The following is an 18,683-nucleotide window of genomic DNA, read 5'->3' as shown; positions in this document are numbered from 1 at the left end:
GCTGGGCGCCTTTGCTCGCAGGGACCGGCTGGTGGTCTGGGCACAGCAAACGCCAGTGACCGCTGGGTGAGGATGCAGCGCCAGGGGATGGCTGCGGCGTCCTGCTGCAACAGGGGATTGCCGAGGCAGAAAAAGGAGCTGCATTATTGTGCGCAGCTGGAGGAATACTTGATTCTGGCTTATTTGTGTATTGCAGCCTTTAAAAAGGGAAGAAAAGAGCCCTGAAGCGATCCCTTTGTGCCTGTGCTGAGGATTTAGTGCCCCTTTCTTCCTGCGAGGACACGTGTCTGGCGGTGCCGGCCATCAGCTCGGGCAGCGCTGGCTCTGGGCTCGGCGTCCCCAGGGGCTCGCAGGACGGCCACCAAGGCCACAGGAACCTGTGCGTCCCTCAGCTGGGGACTGGTGGGGTTTAGAATCTGTACAACGTATGAAAGCTGCAGGAAGACCAGGAGGGAATGCTGCTCCATGGGGTTCCTCTGGTGACACACACTAGTGTTTATTCTAAATAAATGCACAGAAGTAGGAGGAAAGTCCCTCGTGTCTTAAGCAAGTAACTGTTTGTAATGCCTGGCTTTAAAAACAGAGGAGCTGAGGATGACTCCGGAGCAGGCGGTGTGGGAGGGAGCCTGCAGCTGGTTGCATGGGCTGGAGCTATGAATGTGCATCGGCTGTGGGTGTTGCATGATGGAGCTGAGAGCACTCTGCGAAGGCGGGAGCTGCCGCTGGTTCTGGCTTTTTGGTGAAGCTGTTGTTGTTTTCCTTTGCCTTGACCCTCCTTGGCCTTCGGCAGTGGCTTGTGCCGGGTCTCGCTGTCCGTGCTGCGGCAGGAGCAGCAGCAGGATGCGGCTCTCTGGGCTTTAACCTCCAGGCGCGCTGCGGGGGCAGTGTCATTCTGCCAGTGCTGGCTCCAGCCTCTTCAAGCAGCAGAAAATGGGGTTTTGTTGTTGTCAATGTATAATAATGCATGATGTGGTCCCTTCTCGTCGGGGTCACGGTCAGCATCCGCAGTGTCCCATGCCGTACCGAGGGTGGGAGCTCCAGCACCACCGGCTGAGCTCGAGGGACGGCGTCCGTTAGTCCAAACAAAGTGCGTGTGAGACCCACGGGATGATCAACAGGAAAACAGCAGTGCTGTTTTAGAAAGGGTGGGGTACAGGATGGGCAAGAAGGATTAATTTGCAGACAGGTCACTTGTACCAGCCTCGCTTATTCCTGCTGGGTGCCTCAGCCAGGTGAGCACCTTCTGACTCTTATTTTCCCTGGGAAGCTTCTGGCCGTCCCCTGCACACAGATGTGTGTTTGTGGAGATACAGGCAGCTCAGCCTTAAGAGCCCAGGAAGGGAATAACGGAACTGGTACCAAAGAGAAGACAGTGACTTTTCACCCCAAGCCCAGACCCAGGCAGAGCTGTTGGCCATCCCGGTGCTGAGGGACCTTCTCTGGGTGATGCACGGGGTGGGCTGGAGCGGAGGCTCCCCTGGCCAGAGCAGGACGGAGTGGTTCCTGTCCCGGCTGTTATTCCTCAGGGGTCAGAGCAGCTGCAAAAATGCAGGTGGGGGAGGAAAGGAGGATGGATCAGGGTCTTCACCTTCCTGGCCCTTTGTTTCTGTTCCTATCCGTGCCCTTTCCATTCCCTTGTTCCCACCAGACATCTGCTCTGCAGCTGCAGCGCTCAAACGTGCCGCGTTTAACCCCTGAGCTGCCGCCGTGCTCCTGCTCCCAGGGACGGGCTGGAGCCGAGGCCGGGAGGAGGTGACCTGGGGTGGCCAAAGGTGCCAGCAGACCCTGGGCAGTGGAGGGGGCTGTGGGGAGCAGGCGGCTCGCCTGTCCCCTGGGACACCCTGCAGGGGATGCCTCACCTGGTGACACACGGACCTGCTCGCGCCTGCTCTGCCGTGCCGCGTGTGAGCAGCGCCGCGGCCAGGAGCAGCCGCCGGCCCCGGGGACGGCTCCGTCCCCTCTCTGTCACCCGCCGTGTCCTGCAGCCATGTCCCACGGGTGGCGTGGCCAGCTGCCTGGCTGGATTCTCCCCCAGCAGCTGTGGCACCCCATGTCTCTTGAGCGTGGATGTTGTTTGGTCAACTGCTGCATCTGAAATAACAGCCCAGGGGAGAATGAGACCCTCTGCTGCTGCAGAAAATGCACCTCGGCTCCTCTGGAGGTGGCTGTTCAGCTTTGTTGTCCCAGGGGAGTGAACACTGAAAGGAGGACTTTTCTCCCGTTTTTGAAGTAAAGAAGGTAACAAGTGTTTGCATTTCACAGAAGTCGGATGAAGCCTCATCCGTTTGGGGCTGATATGGCTGCTTTGGTGCTATCTTGCGATCTTTATTAAAGGCAGCAGAGGCTGCAAACATGCATTTAAGTGGCTCGAGGTGCTGTGTGTGGAAGCGATGGTGTTCCCCGCGGGTCGGCTGCAGCTCCCAGCCGGGTGCCGGCCTGCACAGGGAGAAGCCGCTTTTTGGCTGGACGTGTTGTAGAGCCGAGCTCCGGCATTGCTTCCCCCATGGTCTTACAGCTGTGTTTCTGACTGCAAAACACAAGGTCCTACTCACTTTGGGTGCAAAGGGCTGTATTTTAACTTTCTTTAGAACAGAATAAAACAGATAGGAGACTACGGTTAGGCTCGTTTGCAGAAGAGGAAACCAAAGCTGTCACATTCAGTTGATAGCGGTGATTGCACGCAGCCCTGGCGCTGAGCCGAGCTGTGAGCGGGGCAGAGATAAGAGGGGCAAAGGGGGAGCTCCATGGGTGCTGCATGGAGCCACTGCTGCCCTGGGCTGGGGGACCCACTGCGTGGAGCCGCTTCTATTGCCTGGAAACTTTCCTTTGACCACAGAGCAGCTGTTTGTCCGGCACCCCGGGCCCTTCCTTCCTCCCCACTGTCCCACCCCGAGCTGCCGCCTGGGGGTCCCAGACTCGCTGCCCCGAGCATGGGGCGCTGGGACGGCCGGGGCGATGGGGAAGGAGGGGACAGCACCGGGCTGGGGCAGCTGGGAGCGGAGGAGCCTGGGGTGATACCTGGGGGTGGTACACGGGCTGATCCAGAAACCAAACAGCTTCGGTCTCTCTGCCGTGGGTGGCTTGTGCTTGGGTACCAGCACTGGCCAGCAGCTCCTGTGCTGCCTCTAGGATCAGTGTTAGCCCAGGTTTCCCTCGTGTTCACCTGCACCAGGCAGTGGCTGTCTGGGACGTGGACGGGGCGGGGGGCTCTGGTACCGGCTGGGGCTGGCGGTGCCACCATGTGCCCTCCCCCTTGTGAGGTGCCACCCCCAGGGCAGCGATGCCCTTGGGAGCAGACAGGACATTTCGGGGCCGGAGGTGGTGGAGGCATTTGAACAATTCCTTGTTGGCGACGTAGTGAGGAGCAGTTTCCAAAACTTGTGAGACCTATTTACTGCGTGAAGGTTAATTATGGAAACCCGCTGCATCTGGGAGAGCGTCCAACTGCGTTTCTCATTCCTATCCCTGTGCCCTGTCCGTGCTGGCGACTGGAAATCTCTGCGCTTTGCTGGATGGTGCTGGGAGCGGGCCGGGCTGGAGGCAGATAACTGGTATTTACTGGTGCTGAGTGCCAGACGATGTGTGGATGGGGATGCCTGTGGCATGTGTGGATGGCGATGCCTTTGCTCCTGCTCCCAAAGCCCAGGTTGCTGTGACAGGAGAGGCACCTTCAGTCAGCACGGAGGGGCGGATTTGGCCCTCGGATGTGTCCGAGTGATGCCCCGTTCAGAGAGGTGACTCTGATCCTCGAGAGCTCAGCACTGAGCGTTGCAGCCGGAATTAACTCCCCTGTAACTTCCCGTACACCGGCCGTGCCCCTGTTCCCGTACCTGCAGCAGCCGCAAGGTACACGTTTCCATGGGAGCTGTTGTTTCAGCTCCTCACCTGTACAGGCGGGGAAGGCGCGTACCCCTGGTTGAGGTGTCACTTCTATAGGCAAGTGCTGCACCTTATGGGCTGGGAAGGCGAGCTGAGCTCCGCTTCTGCATGGGCACTCTTGTAGGCAGCAGTTTATTTTAAGGTGGGATGGAAAGAAAATGCAGCAAAAAGCAAAGCGAAGAGCGTGTTTCCAGCGGAGCGTGCAGCCGGCGCTCGGAGCTGCCACCCGCGTCTGCTGGGCAGCTGCTCGCAGGGCTTTCCATTAGGTCATGTGTGGGCAATGCTGGATGTGGTTTGCTTTTCACACACTAATTGGCTGTGTGGGACTTTTTATGGGGGATTTGGAAACTTGCTGTGAGAAGCTGGGATGCTGGGGTGGTTTTTATTTTGGAGTTTTAAAGCGAAAGTGCAGAGCCGGGGTTCTGGGAAGTGGCTTTCCTGCCTGTAATTACGTTGACCTCTGGTGTTCCACCTCACTCGTTTTAGAGCTTTTATTGCATCTCCCGGGCTTTTCCTCATCCGCGCCTGTTCCAGAGCAGGGGTGGGGTAGTTGTCGTCCCAAAAGCACTCGAGGGAGAAATGCTGGGTTCCAAACATCTCGTGGCCAGGAGCCCTTCCCATCGGAACCGCGTGGACCCGCCGTGGGTCCGGGTGCTCCCCGCCGGCCGGTCCCGTCCAGGGAAGCGCCACGGTGCGGTCCCTGTGCTGGAGGGTCAGTAGGGGAATTGCGTCCTTTTTGTTTTCCCACTTCCATGTTGGTTTTTGTCCTTTTCTTCCACTTTCACCAGCAAGGTGAGAGGCCCTGGCGTGGGGCTGGCACGGGTGGGTGCGCGGGGGTTGGTTCCTCCGCGCTGGGGCCGGGTGGGTGCTGGAGAGGCAGGATTGATCCTCGTGTTTCCCAGGAAGCCGGTGCTGTGTGTGTGTGCCTGTCTGCCGGAGCCGGCCGCCCGCTCCTCCCGCAATACAATTCCGATGGGATCATTTCCGTTGCATTTAAACTGCAGATTGCAAAGATATTAAGTTACTACAAGCTCATGAAAATAATTTACTGACCAGAGGAAGCAACGAGACCCTCTTCCCAGCCCTGCTGAGGGGTGGACGTAGTGTGTCATGAGCCTTTATTAGACATCAGGGTATCTGCACATCTAGATACACAGCTGTGTTGGAAACCCATCTCCATCGCTGCTGCTCGTGGCTCTTCTGCCCGGCTTGAGGCAGCGGAGGGTGCCCAGGGCTTGGACTGTCCCCAGGCACTGTCCCCGGGGCTCAGAGTGTCCCCAGGCACTGTCCCCGGGGCTCGGAGTGTCCCCAGGCACTGTCCCCGGGGCTCAGAGGGTCCCCAGGCAGTGTCCCTGGGGCTCAGAGGGTCCCCAGGCAGTGTCCCTGAGGCTCAGAGGGTCCCCAGGCAGTGTCCCTGGGGCTCAGAGGGTCCCCAGGCAGTGTCCCTGGGGCTCGGACTGGATGTCCAGCAGAGGCAGCAGGCAGGTTCTTGTGCTGCCCGTGCAGGGTTTGGGTCCCCTGTCACCTCATCCTGGCAGTGAAGCTGCCGGGAGGTATGAGGATGGGCTGGGGACATGTCTTGTGATGGGTGACCCCGTGCATGGTGTCCGGCCACGGCCCAGTGGGGTTCAGCCCCTCTCTGGGTGTTGGGCAGGACTGTCCCTGCCCGTCCTTGTCCTTTCCTGCGCTTCCCTGGGAAAGTGCGTCTGCGGGAAGCGGGGTGGGAGGAGGACGCTGACGCCGGCTCCGGACGGGGACTCGTGGAAACCTTCTCAGTGCCAGCACGTTGGTGTCCCCACTCGGGTGGGCAGAGTCCCTGCTCTGGGTGGACTTGTTCCCGCTGCGGGGGCTCGAGGGGGGCGCAGGACTTGCTGCTGGGGACAGAGCTGGGGACCCGGCTCCAAAGAGGGGCCAGGAGAGGTTTGGTTCCCGTGGCCCCCCCGGCAGCCCCTGCGCTGGGAGGAGGCGCGGGGGGAAGGAAATGTCGTGCTCTGGCTCCTGGTTTCCAGCGGGTGATGGGCAGCAGAGCTCAGTCCTGCGCCGGAGCGTCCTGCCGCAGCCCCGGCCGCTCCCCACGGCGGGTGGCTGTCCCCACGCGGGGTGCCACAGGGCTCCTCTGCATCCCCTGGCCGGCTGAGCGGTGCCCATCGCCACCCTGGCCATGCGCTTCTGCCAGTTCAGCCCCTGCTCTGTCCCAGGTAAGCTCAGCACGTGGGGAACCCCGGACCCGTCCCTCCCCGGGGGTGGCGGGCAGGGGGATCAGGACATTATGGGGCAATAGAGGGCTAGGAGGTTGGTGTTTGTGTTCTTGGCTGGGGACACCCTGAGCTGCAGCCTCTGGCTGTGGTGGCCGCATGGCCAGTGGCCACTGGGGGCAGTTGGGGGGCTGGCATGTCTGCTGGTGGGGCTGGGGGAGATGCCCGTCCTTGGGCCCAGCCTGCCCCTGGATCCAAAGGGATCTGTTCAGATGGCGTCCTGGTACCCCCATGGCCGGTCACCTTCCCCGCGGGGGTGCGGGGTGCCTGGGAGGGATGCGCTGCTCTGCGGGACAGGGTGACCCGCTCAGGCTCCAGGGCTGAGGTCTCCACTGGAGTCACTGGTTTGGAGCCCAGCGGAGGGCAGGAGGGGTCAGGCCCAGGGTTCCAGCTCCTGGTGCGGTTAAGGACAGCTGCACTGTTTGGACCCAGTTGCAAATGCTTAATCCAGAACTTCTTCCCAAAACTTCTGTAATATTTGGGTCCAAGGTTTTGGCTTGGTCCCGTCCTGAACTGAACCGCTTGTTTTGAGCACATTTTTTTTCCCTCTGCTGTAGCTTTGTAATTGGAAATGCAGCCAGAGCTCTGGGCCAAGGCTGTTGATGGATGGTGATGAAATCGGGGTGTTTCACTGCAGTCTGCTCTGGGTGGATCCCCCCCGTCCCGTCTGTGCTGGGTGGTGCTCCGAGAGGGACGGGTGACACCCTGAGACTGCCATTGCATTTTCTGCACTTGAGGTCAAACGTTTGCCACCCTCAGCAGGGTGAATCTCAGCAGACCGGGTCCGACTCCCGGCAGCAGCTTCCTTGGCTGCCTGAGCTCTGGGCTGTTTGCCCTCAGGTTCTGTAAGTTTAAGACATTTCCCAGAAAACAGGGCTGGCTGTTGGGTGGGCTCATCTGGGCGACAGCTGAACCGCATGTGAGGATGGGACCCGGCCAGGGGGGGACACAGAAAACCGTCAGGGTTTTGATGCCTGCCAGGGTGAACATGGCTTGAGAGAAGAGGTGGGAGGAGGGAGGAGAGAGCAAGGCTTCTTTGGCAGGCTTTTCTGGAGGATGTTTGCAAAAGTGACCAGCCCTAAGCTTTGGTGAGCTCTGAACTAATTATTAAAAATAAAGATCTTCCTCTCTTGCCTGGCAAAGAGCTGTGTTTGGTTTAGTGGGTTCAGAAATGCAGTGTTTCACCGGCAGGTTGAAGCGCTGTGTTGTGTCCCTGTCGCTCCTGTGGTACCGGCTCCTCTGTGCTGTGTGCCGGGGGGCGGCTGAAGCCGGGCAGTTCTGCTCCCTGGGCAGAGACGCTCCGTGCACGGGCATCGCTGCCCCCTCAGCCCCCCCAGGCTCCCCCGGGCTCCCTGGCTCCGAACCTGCAGCCGCTTGTTCCTCAGTTTGTGCCCATGGAACACGGGCCCTGCGGGAGCCGGGGGAGCAGCTGCTGCCGCGGGAGCATCGCTGTGCCGGGCGCGATGCTGAGCCTGGGTCTTTGCTCTCTTTCAGAAACCGAAGCCAGGAAAGCCTGCGAGTGGCTGCGGGCGGCGGGGTTCCCCCAGTATGCCCAGCTGTACGAAGGTGAGGGCGCCTCTTCTGCTGCTCCCCAGCCCTGCCCTGTATCTCAGCCAGATTCCAAGGGGGCTGCGGGGAGAGCTCACGAAGCGCTGGGAGAGGAGAGGATGGAGAAGACTGTTTACGAATTACATGAGCATGTGTTAAAACTCCAAGCCCTGGGACTTGGCCGTGGCCTGGCCAGCCAGCCCTGCTGTTCACCCTCCTGCATTCCTGAACTCTTCCCCTTCAGGCTGGGCTGCAGGGAGTCCCCGGGGCGGCCGCTCGGGCCAGGGCCAGGCAGATTTTGCAGAGCCAGCGGCTCCTCAGCGCTCCAGGGAGAGTTTGCAAGGAGTGGGAGCGCAGAGGAGTCAATGCGGGTAATGTGGGGAGCATTCCCTCCTCCCTCCCTGCGCACGCATCCTGCCCTGCCCCACGCGCTGTTTGGCAGCAGGTCTGTGCTTTCCGAGCCCCCAGCAAGCTGTGCCGGAGCAGACGGGTACCCCTGGCGCAGGGGATGCGCAGAGCCCTGCGGGTCCTGCTGTGGCTCTGGGGATGGATGGGTCTCTGCTCCTGCTCAGCTGTGTGCTGGTCCCTGCGGGGGGGCCGGGGCGCGGGGCCGGGACAATACCGGGAAGCCGGGTGTCCGCGGGCTGCGGCCGTGGCCATTGTTCGGCCGGGCACTTCCACCGCCCCCCGCAACACGTGCGCGGGAGCCCGGCTCTTGCCCCCCGGGTGATGGCTTTACAGGCTGCCTGTTTGCCTTGGGTTGCTATTTTAGGGGACAGGCTCCCAACACGGCCACGTGCAGGGACCGGCCGGATTCATCCAGGGGAGACCCCAGGTGTTGTCCCCAAGCAGTGCTCACAGGCCAGGACCTCAGGAGCGGGCGCTGGGTGCTGCGGTCTGTGAATAAACCAACACTTTTCCCACCCTCTCTGAGCAAAACTTTCCACATCCTCCAAGTGTTTCATTCTGTTTTTCTCCACAGCTGTGAGGGCTCAGTGTCCCCTTGGTAATTGCACTCGGTAGCTTCATTAACAGCTGGGCTTAGGCACTCGTGGTTAGTGGTCCAGGTCCTACATCGCTGTCCCAGTAGAGCTGAGCGCACAGAGATGGGCAGGGACGTGGCTGGAGATCTGTGGGCACCTTGCCACCCCCAGCTCACCTGGAACGGGCACTGCCCCGAGTCCCTGGGCACACACCAGCTCTGACTGCTCCTGCAGCTCCTGCCCCGGGCCCAGCCAGCGGCTCTGCCCCTGCACACCCAGCCCGTGGCCATTGAAACGTGCTGGGGGATTTAATTTGATGCTAGGTTTACTGTACCACTATAGTGGTACAAATTTATTGCCCCAGGGGACTTCTTAGCAGCTCCCAGCTCAGCCCAGTGGAGCTGAGGGGCTTTCCTGACCCTGGGGGATCCATGTGAGCAGGGAGACATTAATGAGCAATCAGTGGTTGTGTGAGGTGTGGCCTTGAGGGGCACCCAGCTGTGTCTTGGGCAGCGTTAGGGAGGTGGCTGCTCTCCCCAAACCACCATGAGGTGCTGAGGGGAGGAGCGAGGGGTCCCTGCCCCGCTGCAGAGGGGCAGCTCCAGCTGTGCTCAGCTGGGAGCAGAGCCCCGTGGTGGCACCCGCGTGGGCGTGTGAACGTGCTGCAAGGGCTGGGCTGGGCTTCTGAGCCAGCTCATCTCACCGAGTGCTAAAGCCAGCACAGCACCCATCCCAGCATCCACCCCAACACCCATCCGGATGGCAGCTCCCAGTGGCAATGCGATGCCCCAGCCTTCCTGGCTTCTTCCACCTCATGTTCACAGCCCAGAATCCTCCCACACCTCTCCATCCTCAGTGTCTCCTCGCAGCATCCCCTCCCACGCTGGCGCTGGCCCTGTGGGGCGGCTGCCTTGGGATCGACGCTGATGTTCCTCTCACTTCCCTCCGCAGACTCGTTGTTCCCTCTCGACATCGGCGCTGTGAAGAAGGACCACAGCTTCCTGGACCAGGACTCCCTCAAATCCCTGTGCAGGTACCACTTGGCACCGAGAGGCTGGGATGCGCTCGCCTTCGGAATCGGGCAGCGCTGCTGGGTGGTGCCAGGGGTTTCTGTTGTGAACATGTGGAGCTCCTGGAGAATGTAAATATTTCCCAGGAATAATTCTTCTCATGGTGTGACTTTTGGGCTGTGTTTTAATTTCGCGCTTGGGTAACTGTGCTGTAGAGCTCGGTTAGGAGTGGATTGGCCAGAGCTGAACTGTAAAGCAGCAGAGGTGCAGAGAGACCCGGAGCTGCTGTCCCCACTGCCCATGCTGTCCCCACTGCCCATGCTGTCCCCACTGCCCACGCTGTCCCCACTGCCCACGCTGTCCCCTGCCACTGCCGGCTGCCCTGGGGGCACCTCTGGGCTGCAGTCCCCAGGGGAGGGAGCCGTGTCTCCCCGGGTGTGTTTGATGTTGCTGTATTTTGCAAGGATGCTTCATGATGTCTCTGAGTATGAAATGGAGTTTGGAAACCGTGTCGCTGCATCAGAACGAAGGGATCTTGCTGGGTCCTCAGTGTAAGGCGGGTTCAAGTCAAAGTGCCTGTGGATGAAATCGTGTTTGTGGACAGAGTTTCCCTCGTTTGTCAGGTGTGAGGCGCCTGCGGAAGAGAAAAAACACACAGCGAGGGGTGTGCTGAGACTGGTGCTGTGCGAGGGGCTCCATGGAAGCTGCAGGCTGCTAATTAGCGCTTTGTGCAGGTCGTTAGGAGCTGGGGGTGCTCCTGCTGGCGGTTCGGAGCTGTCAGTTTGTGCTGGGGCCCGCTTGGCGCGGGTGAGCTGTGCCGCCGGTCCCTCCGGCTCCCCGCACAGCCAGGGGCTCCCGCGTCCCCGCGCGCTCGCTGGCTCTGGGTGACGGTTGTCACCCGGTACCTGGAAACACAGCCACGTGTTCCCAGCAGGACACACTGCTGCTGGCAGCGGGTGTTTGGGGGACTCACCCAGCTCTGCCAGCCTGAGCAAGAGGAAATACCCAAAAGGAGGGACCCCCACTCTGTCCCAGCGTCTGGGGGGGCTGTGTGTCCCTCTGGCACGTGGTGACTCAGCCTACCGTTGGCTTTGGGACACATCATCCTGCCCATGCCCCCACGCTGACGCCGTGGTGAGACACGAGCGTTGGCGCGCGCCGTCCCTCCCACGCACGCTGCTGCTGAATGGGACAGAGAGGGACGGGAAGGGCTCTGCCGCTTGGTTGTTCTCCCAGCAGAGAGGCTGGGCAGGGGGGATCCCCTGTGCTGCTAAACAGGAGCTCCTGTTCTCCCTCGCTGTGGTTGCAGCAGGGTGGGAGGCAGCGAGATGTCTCTGGCCATCCCTCCCCAGCTGAGCTTTTGGGTCCCTTTGTCATTGCCTGGCTGGCCGCAGGAGCCTCGGAGATGGTTCTGCTCTAATGACCTGAGCAGGTCATCCCTGTGCAGGGTGGCTGGGACACGGCGCAGGAGTGTCCCTGGCTCCCCCCGCTGTCTCTGGGGTCTCTGAGGTGGCCCCATGCAATTTTTGCCTAACAAAAAGTTCTAGAAGGGCACTGGAAAGTGCAGCTCTTCCAGGACGATGAATCCCCTGGACGTGTTCTCCCCGACACACGTGTGCTCCCATCCCGCTCCCTCTGCCAGGCTGAACCTGCCGCAGGATGCTCGGCAGGGCCGCGCTCGCTCAGGGGTTCAGTGAGGTCGCAAGGGGGGCAGCAGACACATTTTTGGTAAAATGTCCCTGAGGTTCGTGTTTTGGCTGTGCAGACATGGGACTGGCATGCTTGAACAAAAGTCCTCGTTTCAGTGTTCATGAAGGTGCTGATTAAAGTGAATTAACTGAAGATTTGTTCGCTTGTGTAGAGAAAATGGAACAGGACTTGAAGCTGTGGGCTAGGGAAAGGGGAAGGGCCTGGCTGGGGCCGGTCCTGCTCTGCGTGTCCCCCTGGTCCCTGGAGCCGCAGCTGCTGGCTGACAGGTGACAGCAAACAAGGGCTCTCAGACAGAAACAGAAAAGAAGGCAAAAAGAAGAGCCCCGTGGCCCCCCAGGGGCCAGGACTGGGGTAAAGCCTCACTTGTTTTCTTGCAGGAGGCTGATGACCCTGAACACTTGTGCCTCCATGAAGCTGGAAGTCCACTTTCAGCGTAAACAGGTGCGTCCTGCGCGCTCGTGGGCAGGCGAGGGGCTGGGGAATGCGCGCAGTGGTGGCAGCGACTGGTGACACCACCTGTGTGCTTGGGCTGCCCCGGGCTCCCAGCAGCTCCCAGCGCTGCCCGGTTGTTTGTTCCACTGTCACCCAGGACAGGCACAGCCCCGGCACTGCCCGGTTGTCTGTTCCACTGTCACCAGGACAGGCACAGCCCCAGCACTGCCCGGTTGTTTGTTCCACTGTCACCAGGACAGGCACAGCCCCAGCACTGCCCGGTTGTTTGTTCCACTGTCACCCAGGACAGGCACAGCCCCAGCACTGCCCGGTTGTTTGTTCCACTGTCACCCAGGACAGGCACGGCCCCGGCACTGCCCGGTTGTTTGTTCCACTGTCACCAGGACAGGCACGGCCCTGGCACTGCCCGGTTGTTTGTTCCACTGTCACCCAGGACAGGCACGGCCCCGGCACTGCCCGGTTGTTTGTTCCACTGTCACCCAGGACAGGCACGGCCCCGGCACTGCCCGGTTGTTTGTTCCACTGTCACCCAGGACAGGCACGGCCCCGGCACTGCCCGGTTGTCTGTTCCACTGTCACCCAGGACAGGCACGGCCCTGGCACTGCCCGGTTGTTTGTTCCACTGTCACCCAGGACAGGCACAGCCCCAGCACTGCCCGGTTGTCTGTTCCACTGTCACCAGGACAGGCACAGCCCCGGCACTGCCCGGTTGTTTGTTCCACTGTCACCCAGGACAGGCACGGCCCCGGCACTGCCCGGTTGTTTGTTCCACTGTCACCCAGGACAGGCACGGCCCTGGAGCCCTTCATCACCAAAGAGGACCGGGATGGGTTTAAGGGGATGTGCTGCGACTGTGCCCTTTGCTGGGGCGCCTGTCCCAGGACAGCGGGGCGGGAGGACACACAGACCCTCTGGGACTCTGACTGATCCACTGTCCCCTCTTGTCGACCACCTGCAGAATGAAGACTCTGAGGAGGAAGACCTGTGCGCCATCAGCGACCGGTGGGCTTTCCAGAGGGACAGCAAGAGGTGGTCGCGGGTGGGCTCCGTCGACGTCCTCTCGCAGGGCTCCGAGGTGCTGAGCTCCACCATGCCGCTGGCGTCCAGCCGCGAGAGCGTCCTCACCGACCTCAGCACCAACCCGGAGGCCACGTCCCTGCACAGCAGCGGCAGCGCGGGCGGCACGCTGGGCATCGCAGCTGCGCCACCCGGCCCCCCGTCCCCCATCCACGCCACCGCCGCTGCCATCGCCGCCTCCAGGCACAGCCTGAGCGAGCGCTCCTCGCCCGAGCAGCCCTCCAGCCGCGACACGGGCTCCAAGGAGAAGCTGAAGAAGCGACGGTCTCGCAGCTTCCTGAAGAGGATCGAGTCACTCCGAAGGAAGGACAAGGAGAAAGCTGGCACAGATGAGAAGGTGGCCCCACACAGCAGCATCACGGCCACACCAGGATGGGGCACCCTGAAGACTAACGGGGACCTTGCAGCTGCCAAGGCCAGTTCCCCCAAAAGAGGGATATCTGCCTCTTTCCATGGCAAAAAACACTTCTTCTCGGTATCGTACAGGACTAACCGCTTACTGGGTGCAGGCAGGAGCAAGGTGGGCTCTGACTCCAAACGCAGCGGGGTCTATCTGGAGGACTACGACACGTCGGTGACGGCCAGCGGCGACTGGGCTGCCGGGGACCGCCCGTGCCGGCAGGTGTACCGGGGGGACTGCTTGGTGTACATCCCGCGGGACCACAAGCCGGGCACCTTCCCCAAATCCCTGTCCATTGAAAGCTTGTGTCCCGTGGGCGGCAGCTCCCTGACCCACTGGAAGTCGGGGACTGTGCCCGTGGGGCTGGTGGCAGGCGGTGGCAGCAGCGTGGAGGGCTCGTCCTCCCCGCGGGGCTTCCCCTGCCGCCGCCGGGGCTCCTGCAGCTCCCTGGGCAGCCGCGTCAGCGTGTACGACAACGTGCCCGAGTTCGGCAGCAGCGAGGATTTCTGCAAGGAGGACGGGGAGGTGACCTACGAGAACCTCGACGACATCCTGCAGCACATGTGGGGGCTGCAGCAGAAGGTGGAGCTCTGGTATAAAGCCATCTCCCCCGACCTGGCTGGGGAGGAAGGGGCTGAGGAGGAGGAGGAGTCGGACTCGGGAGGGGAACCCTCCAACCTGCACTTCGAAGAGCGATCCATGTCGGATGTTGGCACCTCTGCCAGTGACTTCGACAGCACGGGCAACTCCCTCAACGAGGCTGAGGAGATGGAGATGCGGGAGCGGCGGGACTCGGGCGTGGGAGCATCGCTCACCAGGCCCTGCAGGTGAGCGGGGCTGGGCTGGGGAAGGGTCCTGCACCCGGGGAGGGTAACCCCAGGCACCAGTGCGGGTTGGGGGTTGACCTGCTGGAAAGCAGCATCATAGAGTTGTGGTTGACAACAGGGTGACGTGAGCCAGCGGTGTGCCCAGTGGTACCTGGGGGTGTGAGGAAGAGTGTGACCGGCAGGTCGAGGTGAATCCTCCCCCTCTGCTCTACCCTGGGGAGGCCCCATCTGCAGAACGGGGTCCAGTTCTGGGCTCCCCAGTTTAGGAAGGACAAGGAATTACTGGAGAAAGTCCAGCAGAGGGACACAAAGATGCTGAGGAGTCCGGAGCACCTTTGTGCTGAGAAGGCTGAGAGGCACGGGTCGCTGGTGCACTCTGGTGGCTGCTGCCTGCTCCTGCCTGCTGCTGCCTGCTGTGCACAGGCTGCCACCTCTCTGAGCGGGTTTGCATTTACTAACAACAGGTCTAGATGAAGGAGGCACTTGTTTGCAGTGTGCTGGAGCTCTCTTTGGCTTTCCCTAAGGAAACTGCAGCCGTTGCTGAGTTCTGTGACTTTCCTAGCCCTGCTGGGCCGATGCTGGAGGGTGATGTGCCTGCAGGCAGGTGTGGAGGGATAAAGACGGGTGGACTTTTCGTTAGCTGGGAATGTCCCTTCTGGGCTTGGGGATGCACTGGAGCAACTGGGCAGGAACAGCACAGACTTGGGAAGAGCTTAACAGGCTCCCAAGAGAACACCACTTCCTTGGGGTGTCTTTTGTTCTCAGGAACACAGGTGTTGGAGATGTCTCCTTTGCCATGGCATTGCTCTGCATGGTGGCCCTGTAGGCATGTGTCACCCTGAGTGTCCGGGCTCCTGGCAGGGCCTCAGTGTCACTTGTGCTCTCCCTGGCACCGTATCCCACCGGGTTTGTGAGCACCCAGGGGAGGACACAGCACCCCCAGCACTGGGGCCGCGGGCAGGGAAGGGCCCTTCCCTGGGGTCTCCAGCTCCACCATCACCAGCCTTTCCCCGCAGAAAGCTGCGCTGGCACAGTTTCCAGAACTCCCACCGGCCCAGCCTGAACTCGGCCTCCCTGGAGATCAACCGCCAGTCCTCTGCCCAGCTCAACCTGCTCCAGAAGTGCTCGCTGCTCCGGCTCACGGCCATCATGGAGAAGTACTCTGTGCCCCACAAGCAAGCCTGGACATGGTGAGCTGCTGGGGAGGAGGACGGGGACGGTGACCCCGTGGGCTGTGCTGGGTGCTGCCCCTAGACCGGGTCCCGCAGCCTGGGGCAGCTTTGATGTGCAAAGTGCTGGAGAGGGAGGGGAAAAGCCAAAACCAAAGCTGCCTTTGCTCTGTGTGGCTGTGGGCATCTTTGCAAGTGTGAGCTGAGGGCTGATGCTTGAGGTTGTGGCATCATCTGCGTCCAGGAGGGATGCAGGCATTTGCGGGGCATTAAAAATGCTGCAGCAATGTAAGAGCGGGACAGTGGTTTCCTTTTGTAGCCGAGCATTAAAGTGTATTTTGGCTTAATAAATGTGTTGCAGTTCCTGCTCAAAAGCTGCGTCACTTCCATTTCAAACGTGGCAGAAGCGTGTGTGTGTGTGCATGTGCGTGTGTGTGCATGTGTGTGTGCGCGTGTGTGTGTGTGTGTGTGTCACCCGGGCCCTGCTCCCCTCTGTGCACTGGTGCTGAGGGAGCTGTTTGCTGCACTGACGTCTGTCTGTCCCACCCCACAGGACCGTGCCCAAGTTCATGAAGCGGAGTAAAGTCCCCGACTACAGGGACAAGATGGTCTTTGGCGTGCCACCCATCGTGAACGTGCAGCGGACGGGGCAGCCGCTGCCACAGAGCATCCAGCAGGCCATGCGCTACCTGCGCAGCCGGTGCCTGGACCAGGTGATGCCACCGCTGCACCGCATCGCTGTCATTTGGGGAAAAAAACGAGCTTTCAGGGGTTCTTTTTGTTCGCCTCTCGTGGCGCTTGGCTGTGGTGAAGCGGGAGGGTGAGATTGTCTGTGGGACCTCCACTCCCACAGGTGTCTCCTCTGGGGTGGGGACAGAGACCTTTGGGGAAGGGGCTGCCTTGCCGGTCCTGCCCACTCTGTGCCCAAGCGTCAACTGCTGTTCCCTGGCAGGTTGGCATTTTCCGCAAGTCCGGGGTGAAGTCCCGGATTCAGGCGCTCCGGCACATGAACGAAAGCAGCCCCGACAACGTCAACTACGAGGGGCAGTCGGCGTACGACGTGGCTGACCTGCTGAAGCAGTATTTCCGCGACCTGCCTGAGCCCATCTTCACCAGCAAGCTGACGGACACCTTCCTGCAGATCTACCAGTGTGAGTGCTGGGCTGGGGGTGGGAGCGGGGCTCTGCTGGCGGGAGGGACCTCTCTGTTCCTTTGGACGGGGCGGTGGGGCAGGCGGTGGCCTGCGGGGAGGGACCTGCTGACCGTCGTCTTGGCCCCGCGCCGGCAGTCGTGTCGAAGGAGCAGCGGCTGCAGGCGGTGCAAGCGGCCGTGATCCTGATGCCGGACGAGAACCGGGAGGTGCTGCAGACCCTGCTTTACTTCCTGAGCGACATCGCCTCCGCCGAGGAGAACCAGATGACCGCTGGGAACCTGGCTGTCTGCCTGGCCCCCTCCATCTTCCACCTCAACGTGTCCAAGAAGGAGAGCACCTCGCCCAGGTAAGGGCTGGGCTGGCTCCCCAGCCTCCCCATCACCCCTTCCCTGGTGGGATGTGCTGTGCTGTGCTGTGCTGTGCTGTGCTGTGCAAGGGGGTCCCCACTGGTGCCAGCCCTGCCCGCTCCCCTGCAGGGTGATCCACAAGAGGGGCACCATGGGGAAGCCTGACCAGAAGGACCTCAATGAGAACATGGCTGCAACGCAGGGGCTGTCCCACATGATCACCGACTGCAAGAAGCTCTTCCAGGTGGGTGGCTGTGGCATCTCCAGCCCGGTACTGCCCTACCCGGGTGCTGCCAGAGGGAGATGCGACCTCGCCAGCGGGGTGCGGGTCCTGAGGAGTCAGTGTGGGTGAGGTAAGGGCCCCCAGTCCTCAGCGGGACGGCTGCCGCTGGTCGGCCAGCCCGGGAGCGCAGCTCAGCGGCATCTCGTGGTGCTGCAGGTCACAGGCTGCGGGCCCTGTCCCCTGGGAGCCTGTGTCCACCCTTCACCCCTCCTCGATGACATGAGGAGTTGTGGTTTTCTAGCTGCCTGGGACCACTCACCAAGCCCACGTAGGCTCCATCTGGCTTTCCGATGATCTGTGTGCTCTTGGCTTGTAGGTCTCCCACGACATCTTGCTCCAGCTGAGCAGCTCCTACATGGCAGCAGATGCTTATCCCCATCCCCTGGCTGACTTCGTGTGTCAGGGGGAGAGCAAGGATTTACACTCCTACTTCGAGCAGAGCGTCCAAAACCTGCTGAAAGAGTCGTCAGAGAAATTCAAGGGGTGGCTGAGCACCCCAGGGCCCCTGAACACGGAGCTCTCCTGCAAAAAGGTAAATGGCACTGTATGGAGGGGGCTTGGAGTCACACAGGGAAACATGTACGGGGTGACCCCTGGGTGCCACAGGTGCTGCAGGCACCTGCCAACCTGCCAGCACCCTTGGCACTTGTTCCCTTTGGTGAGGAGGGATCAGCAGCCCCTTCCCTGGCCAGGGTCAGGGCTGAGAGATGGGCAGCTCTGGGCTGAGAGATGGGCAGCTCTGGGCTGGAGGGTGCGCTGTGCCCAGCAGTCGCACAGAGACACCATGGTGGTGTTGGCAGGGGAGCTGTGCCTGCATCCAGCCCCTCTCCAGCAGCCAGAGCAGCTGCCATCCCACCTCCTCATACAAGCAGCTGTTCTGGTGCTGCTCCGTGGCACTGGGAGCCATCAGTAAAGCTGCTCAGGGTCAGCACTGTGGGAGTCCCATGGACAGCCTGCCTGACCCCTCCCTCGGCCCGTCAGGTCGGGGACGGGCACCCTCTGCGCTTGTGGAAGGTGTCCACGGAGGTGGAGGCCCCTCCGGCCACGGTGCTGCACCGGGTGCTGCGGGAGCGTCACCTCTGGGACGAGGACCTGCTGCAGAGCAAGGTGGTGGAGGCGCTGGACAAGAACGTGGAGGTCTACCACTACGTGACGGACAGCATGGCCCCCCACCCGCGCAGGGACTGCGTGGTGCTCCGGTGAGGACAGGGAGGGACCTGGGGTGGTGGGTCCCCCCCGGAGGGGTGAGCAGGGGCTGCACGGGGCTGGGCGGCAGGGACGGGACTGAGGGGACCGCTGTGTCCCCAGGCGCTGGCACACGGACCTGCCGCGGGGAGCCTGCCTGCTCATCTCCATCTCAGTGGAGCACGAGAAGCTGCCGGCGGAGGGAGGCGTCAAAGCCATCGTGCTGACGTCCCAGTACCTGATGGAGCCCAGCGCCATGGGCCGCTCCAGGGTCACCCACATCTGCAGAGCTGACCTCAGGTGAGGAGAGGCCCGTGGGAGGGTGAGGGGCAGGAGCTCACCCGCTCACCCTGCCCCAGGGAAGCGGGACTGGGCTGGGGACAGGGCCAGTGGCACTCCGGTCG

The 18,683-nt window shown here is 61.6% G+C and overlaps 1 protein-coding gene across 5 annotated transcripts in view; it reads left to right on the top strand.

Annotated features, from left to right (window-relative positions):
• The window catches only part of STARD8 (StAR related lipid transfer domain containing 8), a 52,700-nt gene that overhangs the window by 32,248 nt on the left and 1,769 nt on the right, over window positions 1–18,683 (top strand). For 3 of the 5 annotated variants that reach the window (XM_065846242.2, XM_065846241.2, XM_065846244.2), the window contains 12 exons: window positions 7,629–7,700; window positions 9,617–9,698; window positions 11,763–11,826; window positions 12,797–14,142; window positions 15,159–15,332; window positions 15,865–16,024; window positions 16,264–16,462; window positions 16,600–16,810; window positions 16,941–17,055; window positions 17,411–17,626; window positions 18,076–18,293; window positions 18,403–18,579. In XM_065846242.2, the coding sequence (XP_065702314.1) occupies window positions 7,629–7,700; window positions 9,617–9,698; window positions 11,763–11,826; window positions 12,797–14,142; window positions 15,159–15,332; window positions 15,865–16,024; window positions 16,264–16,462; window positions 16,600–16,810; window positions 16,941–17,055; window positions 17,411–17,626; window positions 18,076–18,293; window positions 18,403–18,579 (3,034 nt within the window). Of the gene's footprint in view, window positions 1–5,651; window positions 6,078–7,628; window positions 7,701–9,616; window positions 9,699–11,762; window positions 11,827–12,796; window positions 14,143–15,158; window positions 15,333–15,864; window positions 16,025–16,263; window positions 16,463–16,599; window positions 16,811–16,940; window positions 17,056–17,410; window positions 17,627–18,075; window positions 18,294–18,402; window positions 18,580–18,683 lie in introns of those variants that run through there. The other 2 variants (XM_065846243.2, XM_071813621.1) reach the window with 2 other exon arrangements.

This window comes from Patagioenas fasciata, chromosome 11, assembly GCF_037038585.1.
Source record: "Patagioenas fasciata isolate bPatFas1 chromosome 11, bPatFas1.hap1, whole genome shotgun sequence".
Taxonomy (NCBI): domain Eukaryota; kingdom Metazoa; phylum Chordata; class Aves; order Columbiformes; family Columbidae; genus Patagioenas; species Patagioenas fasciata.
This window is presented reverse-complemented; position numbering and strand designations above follow the sequence as displayed.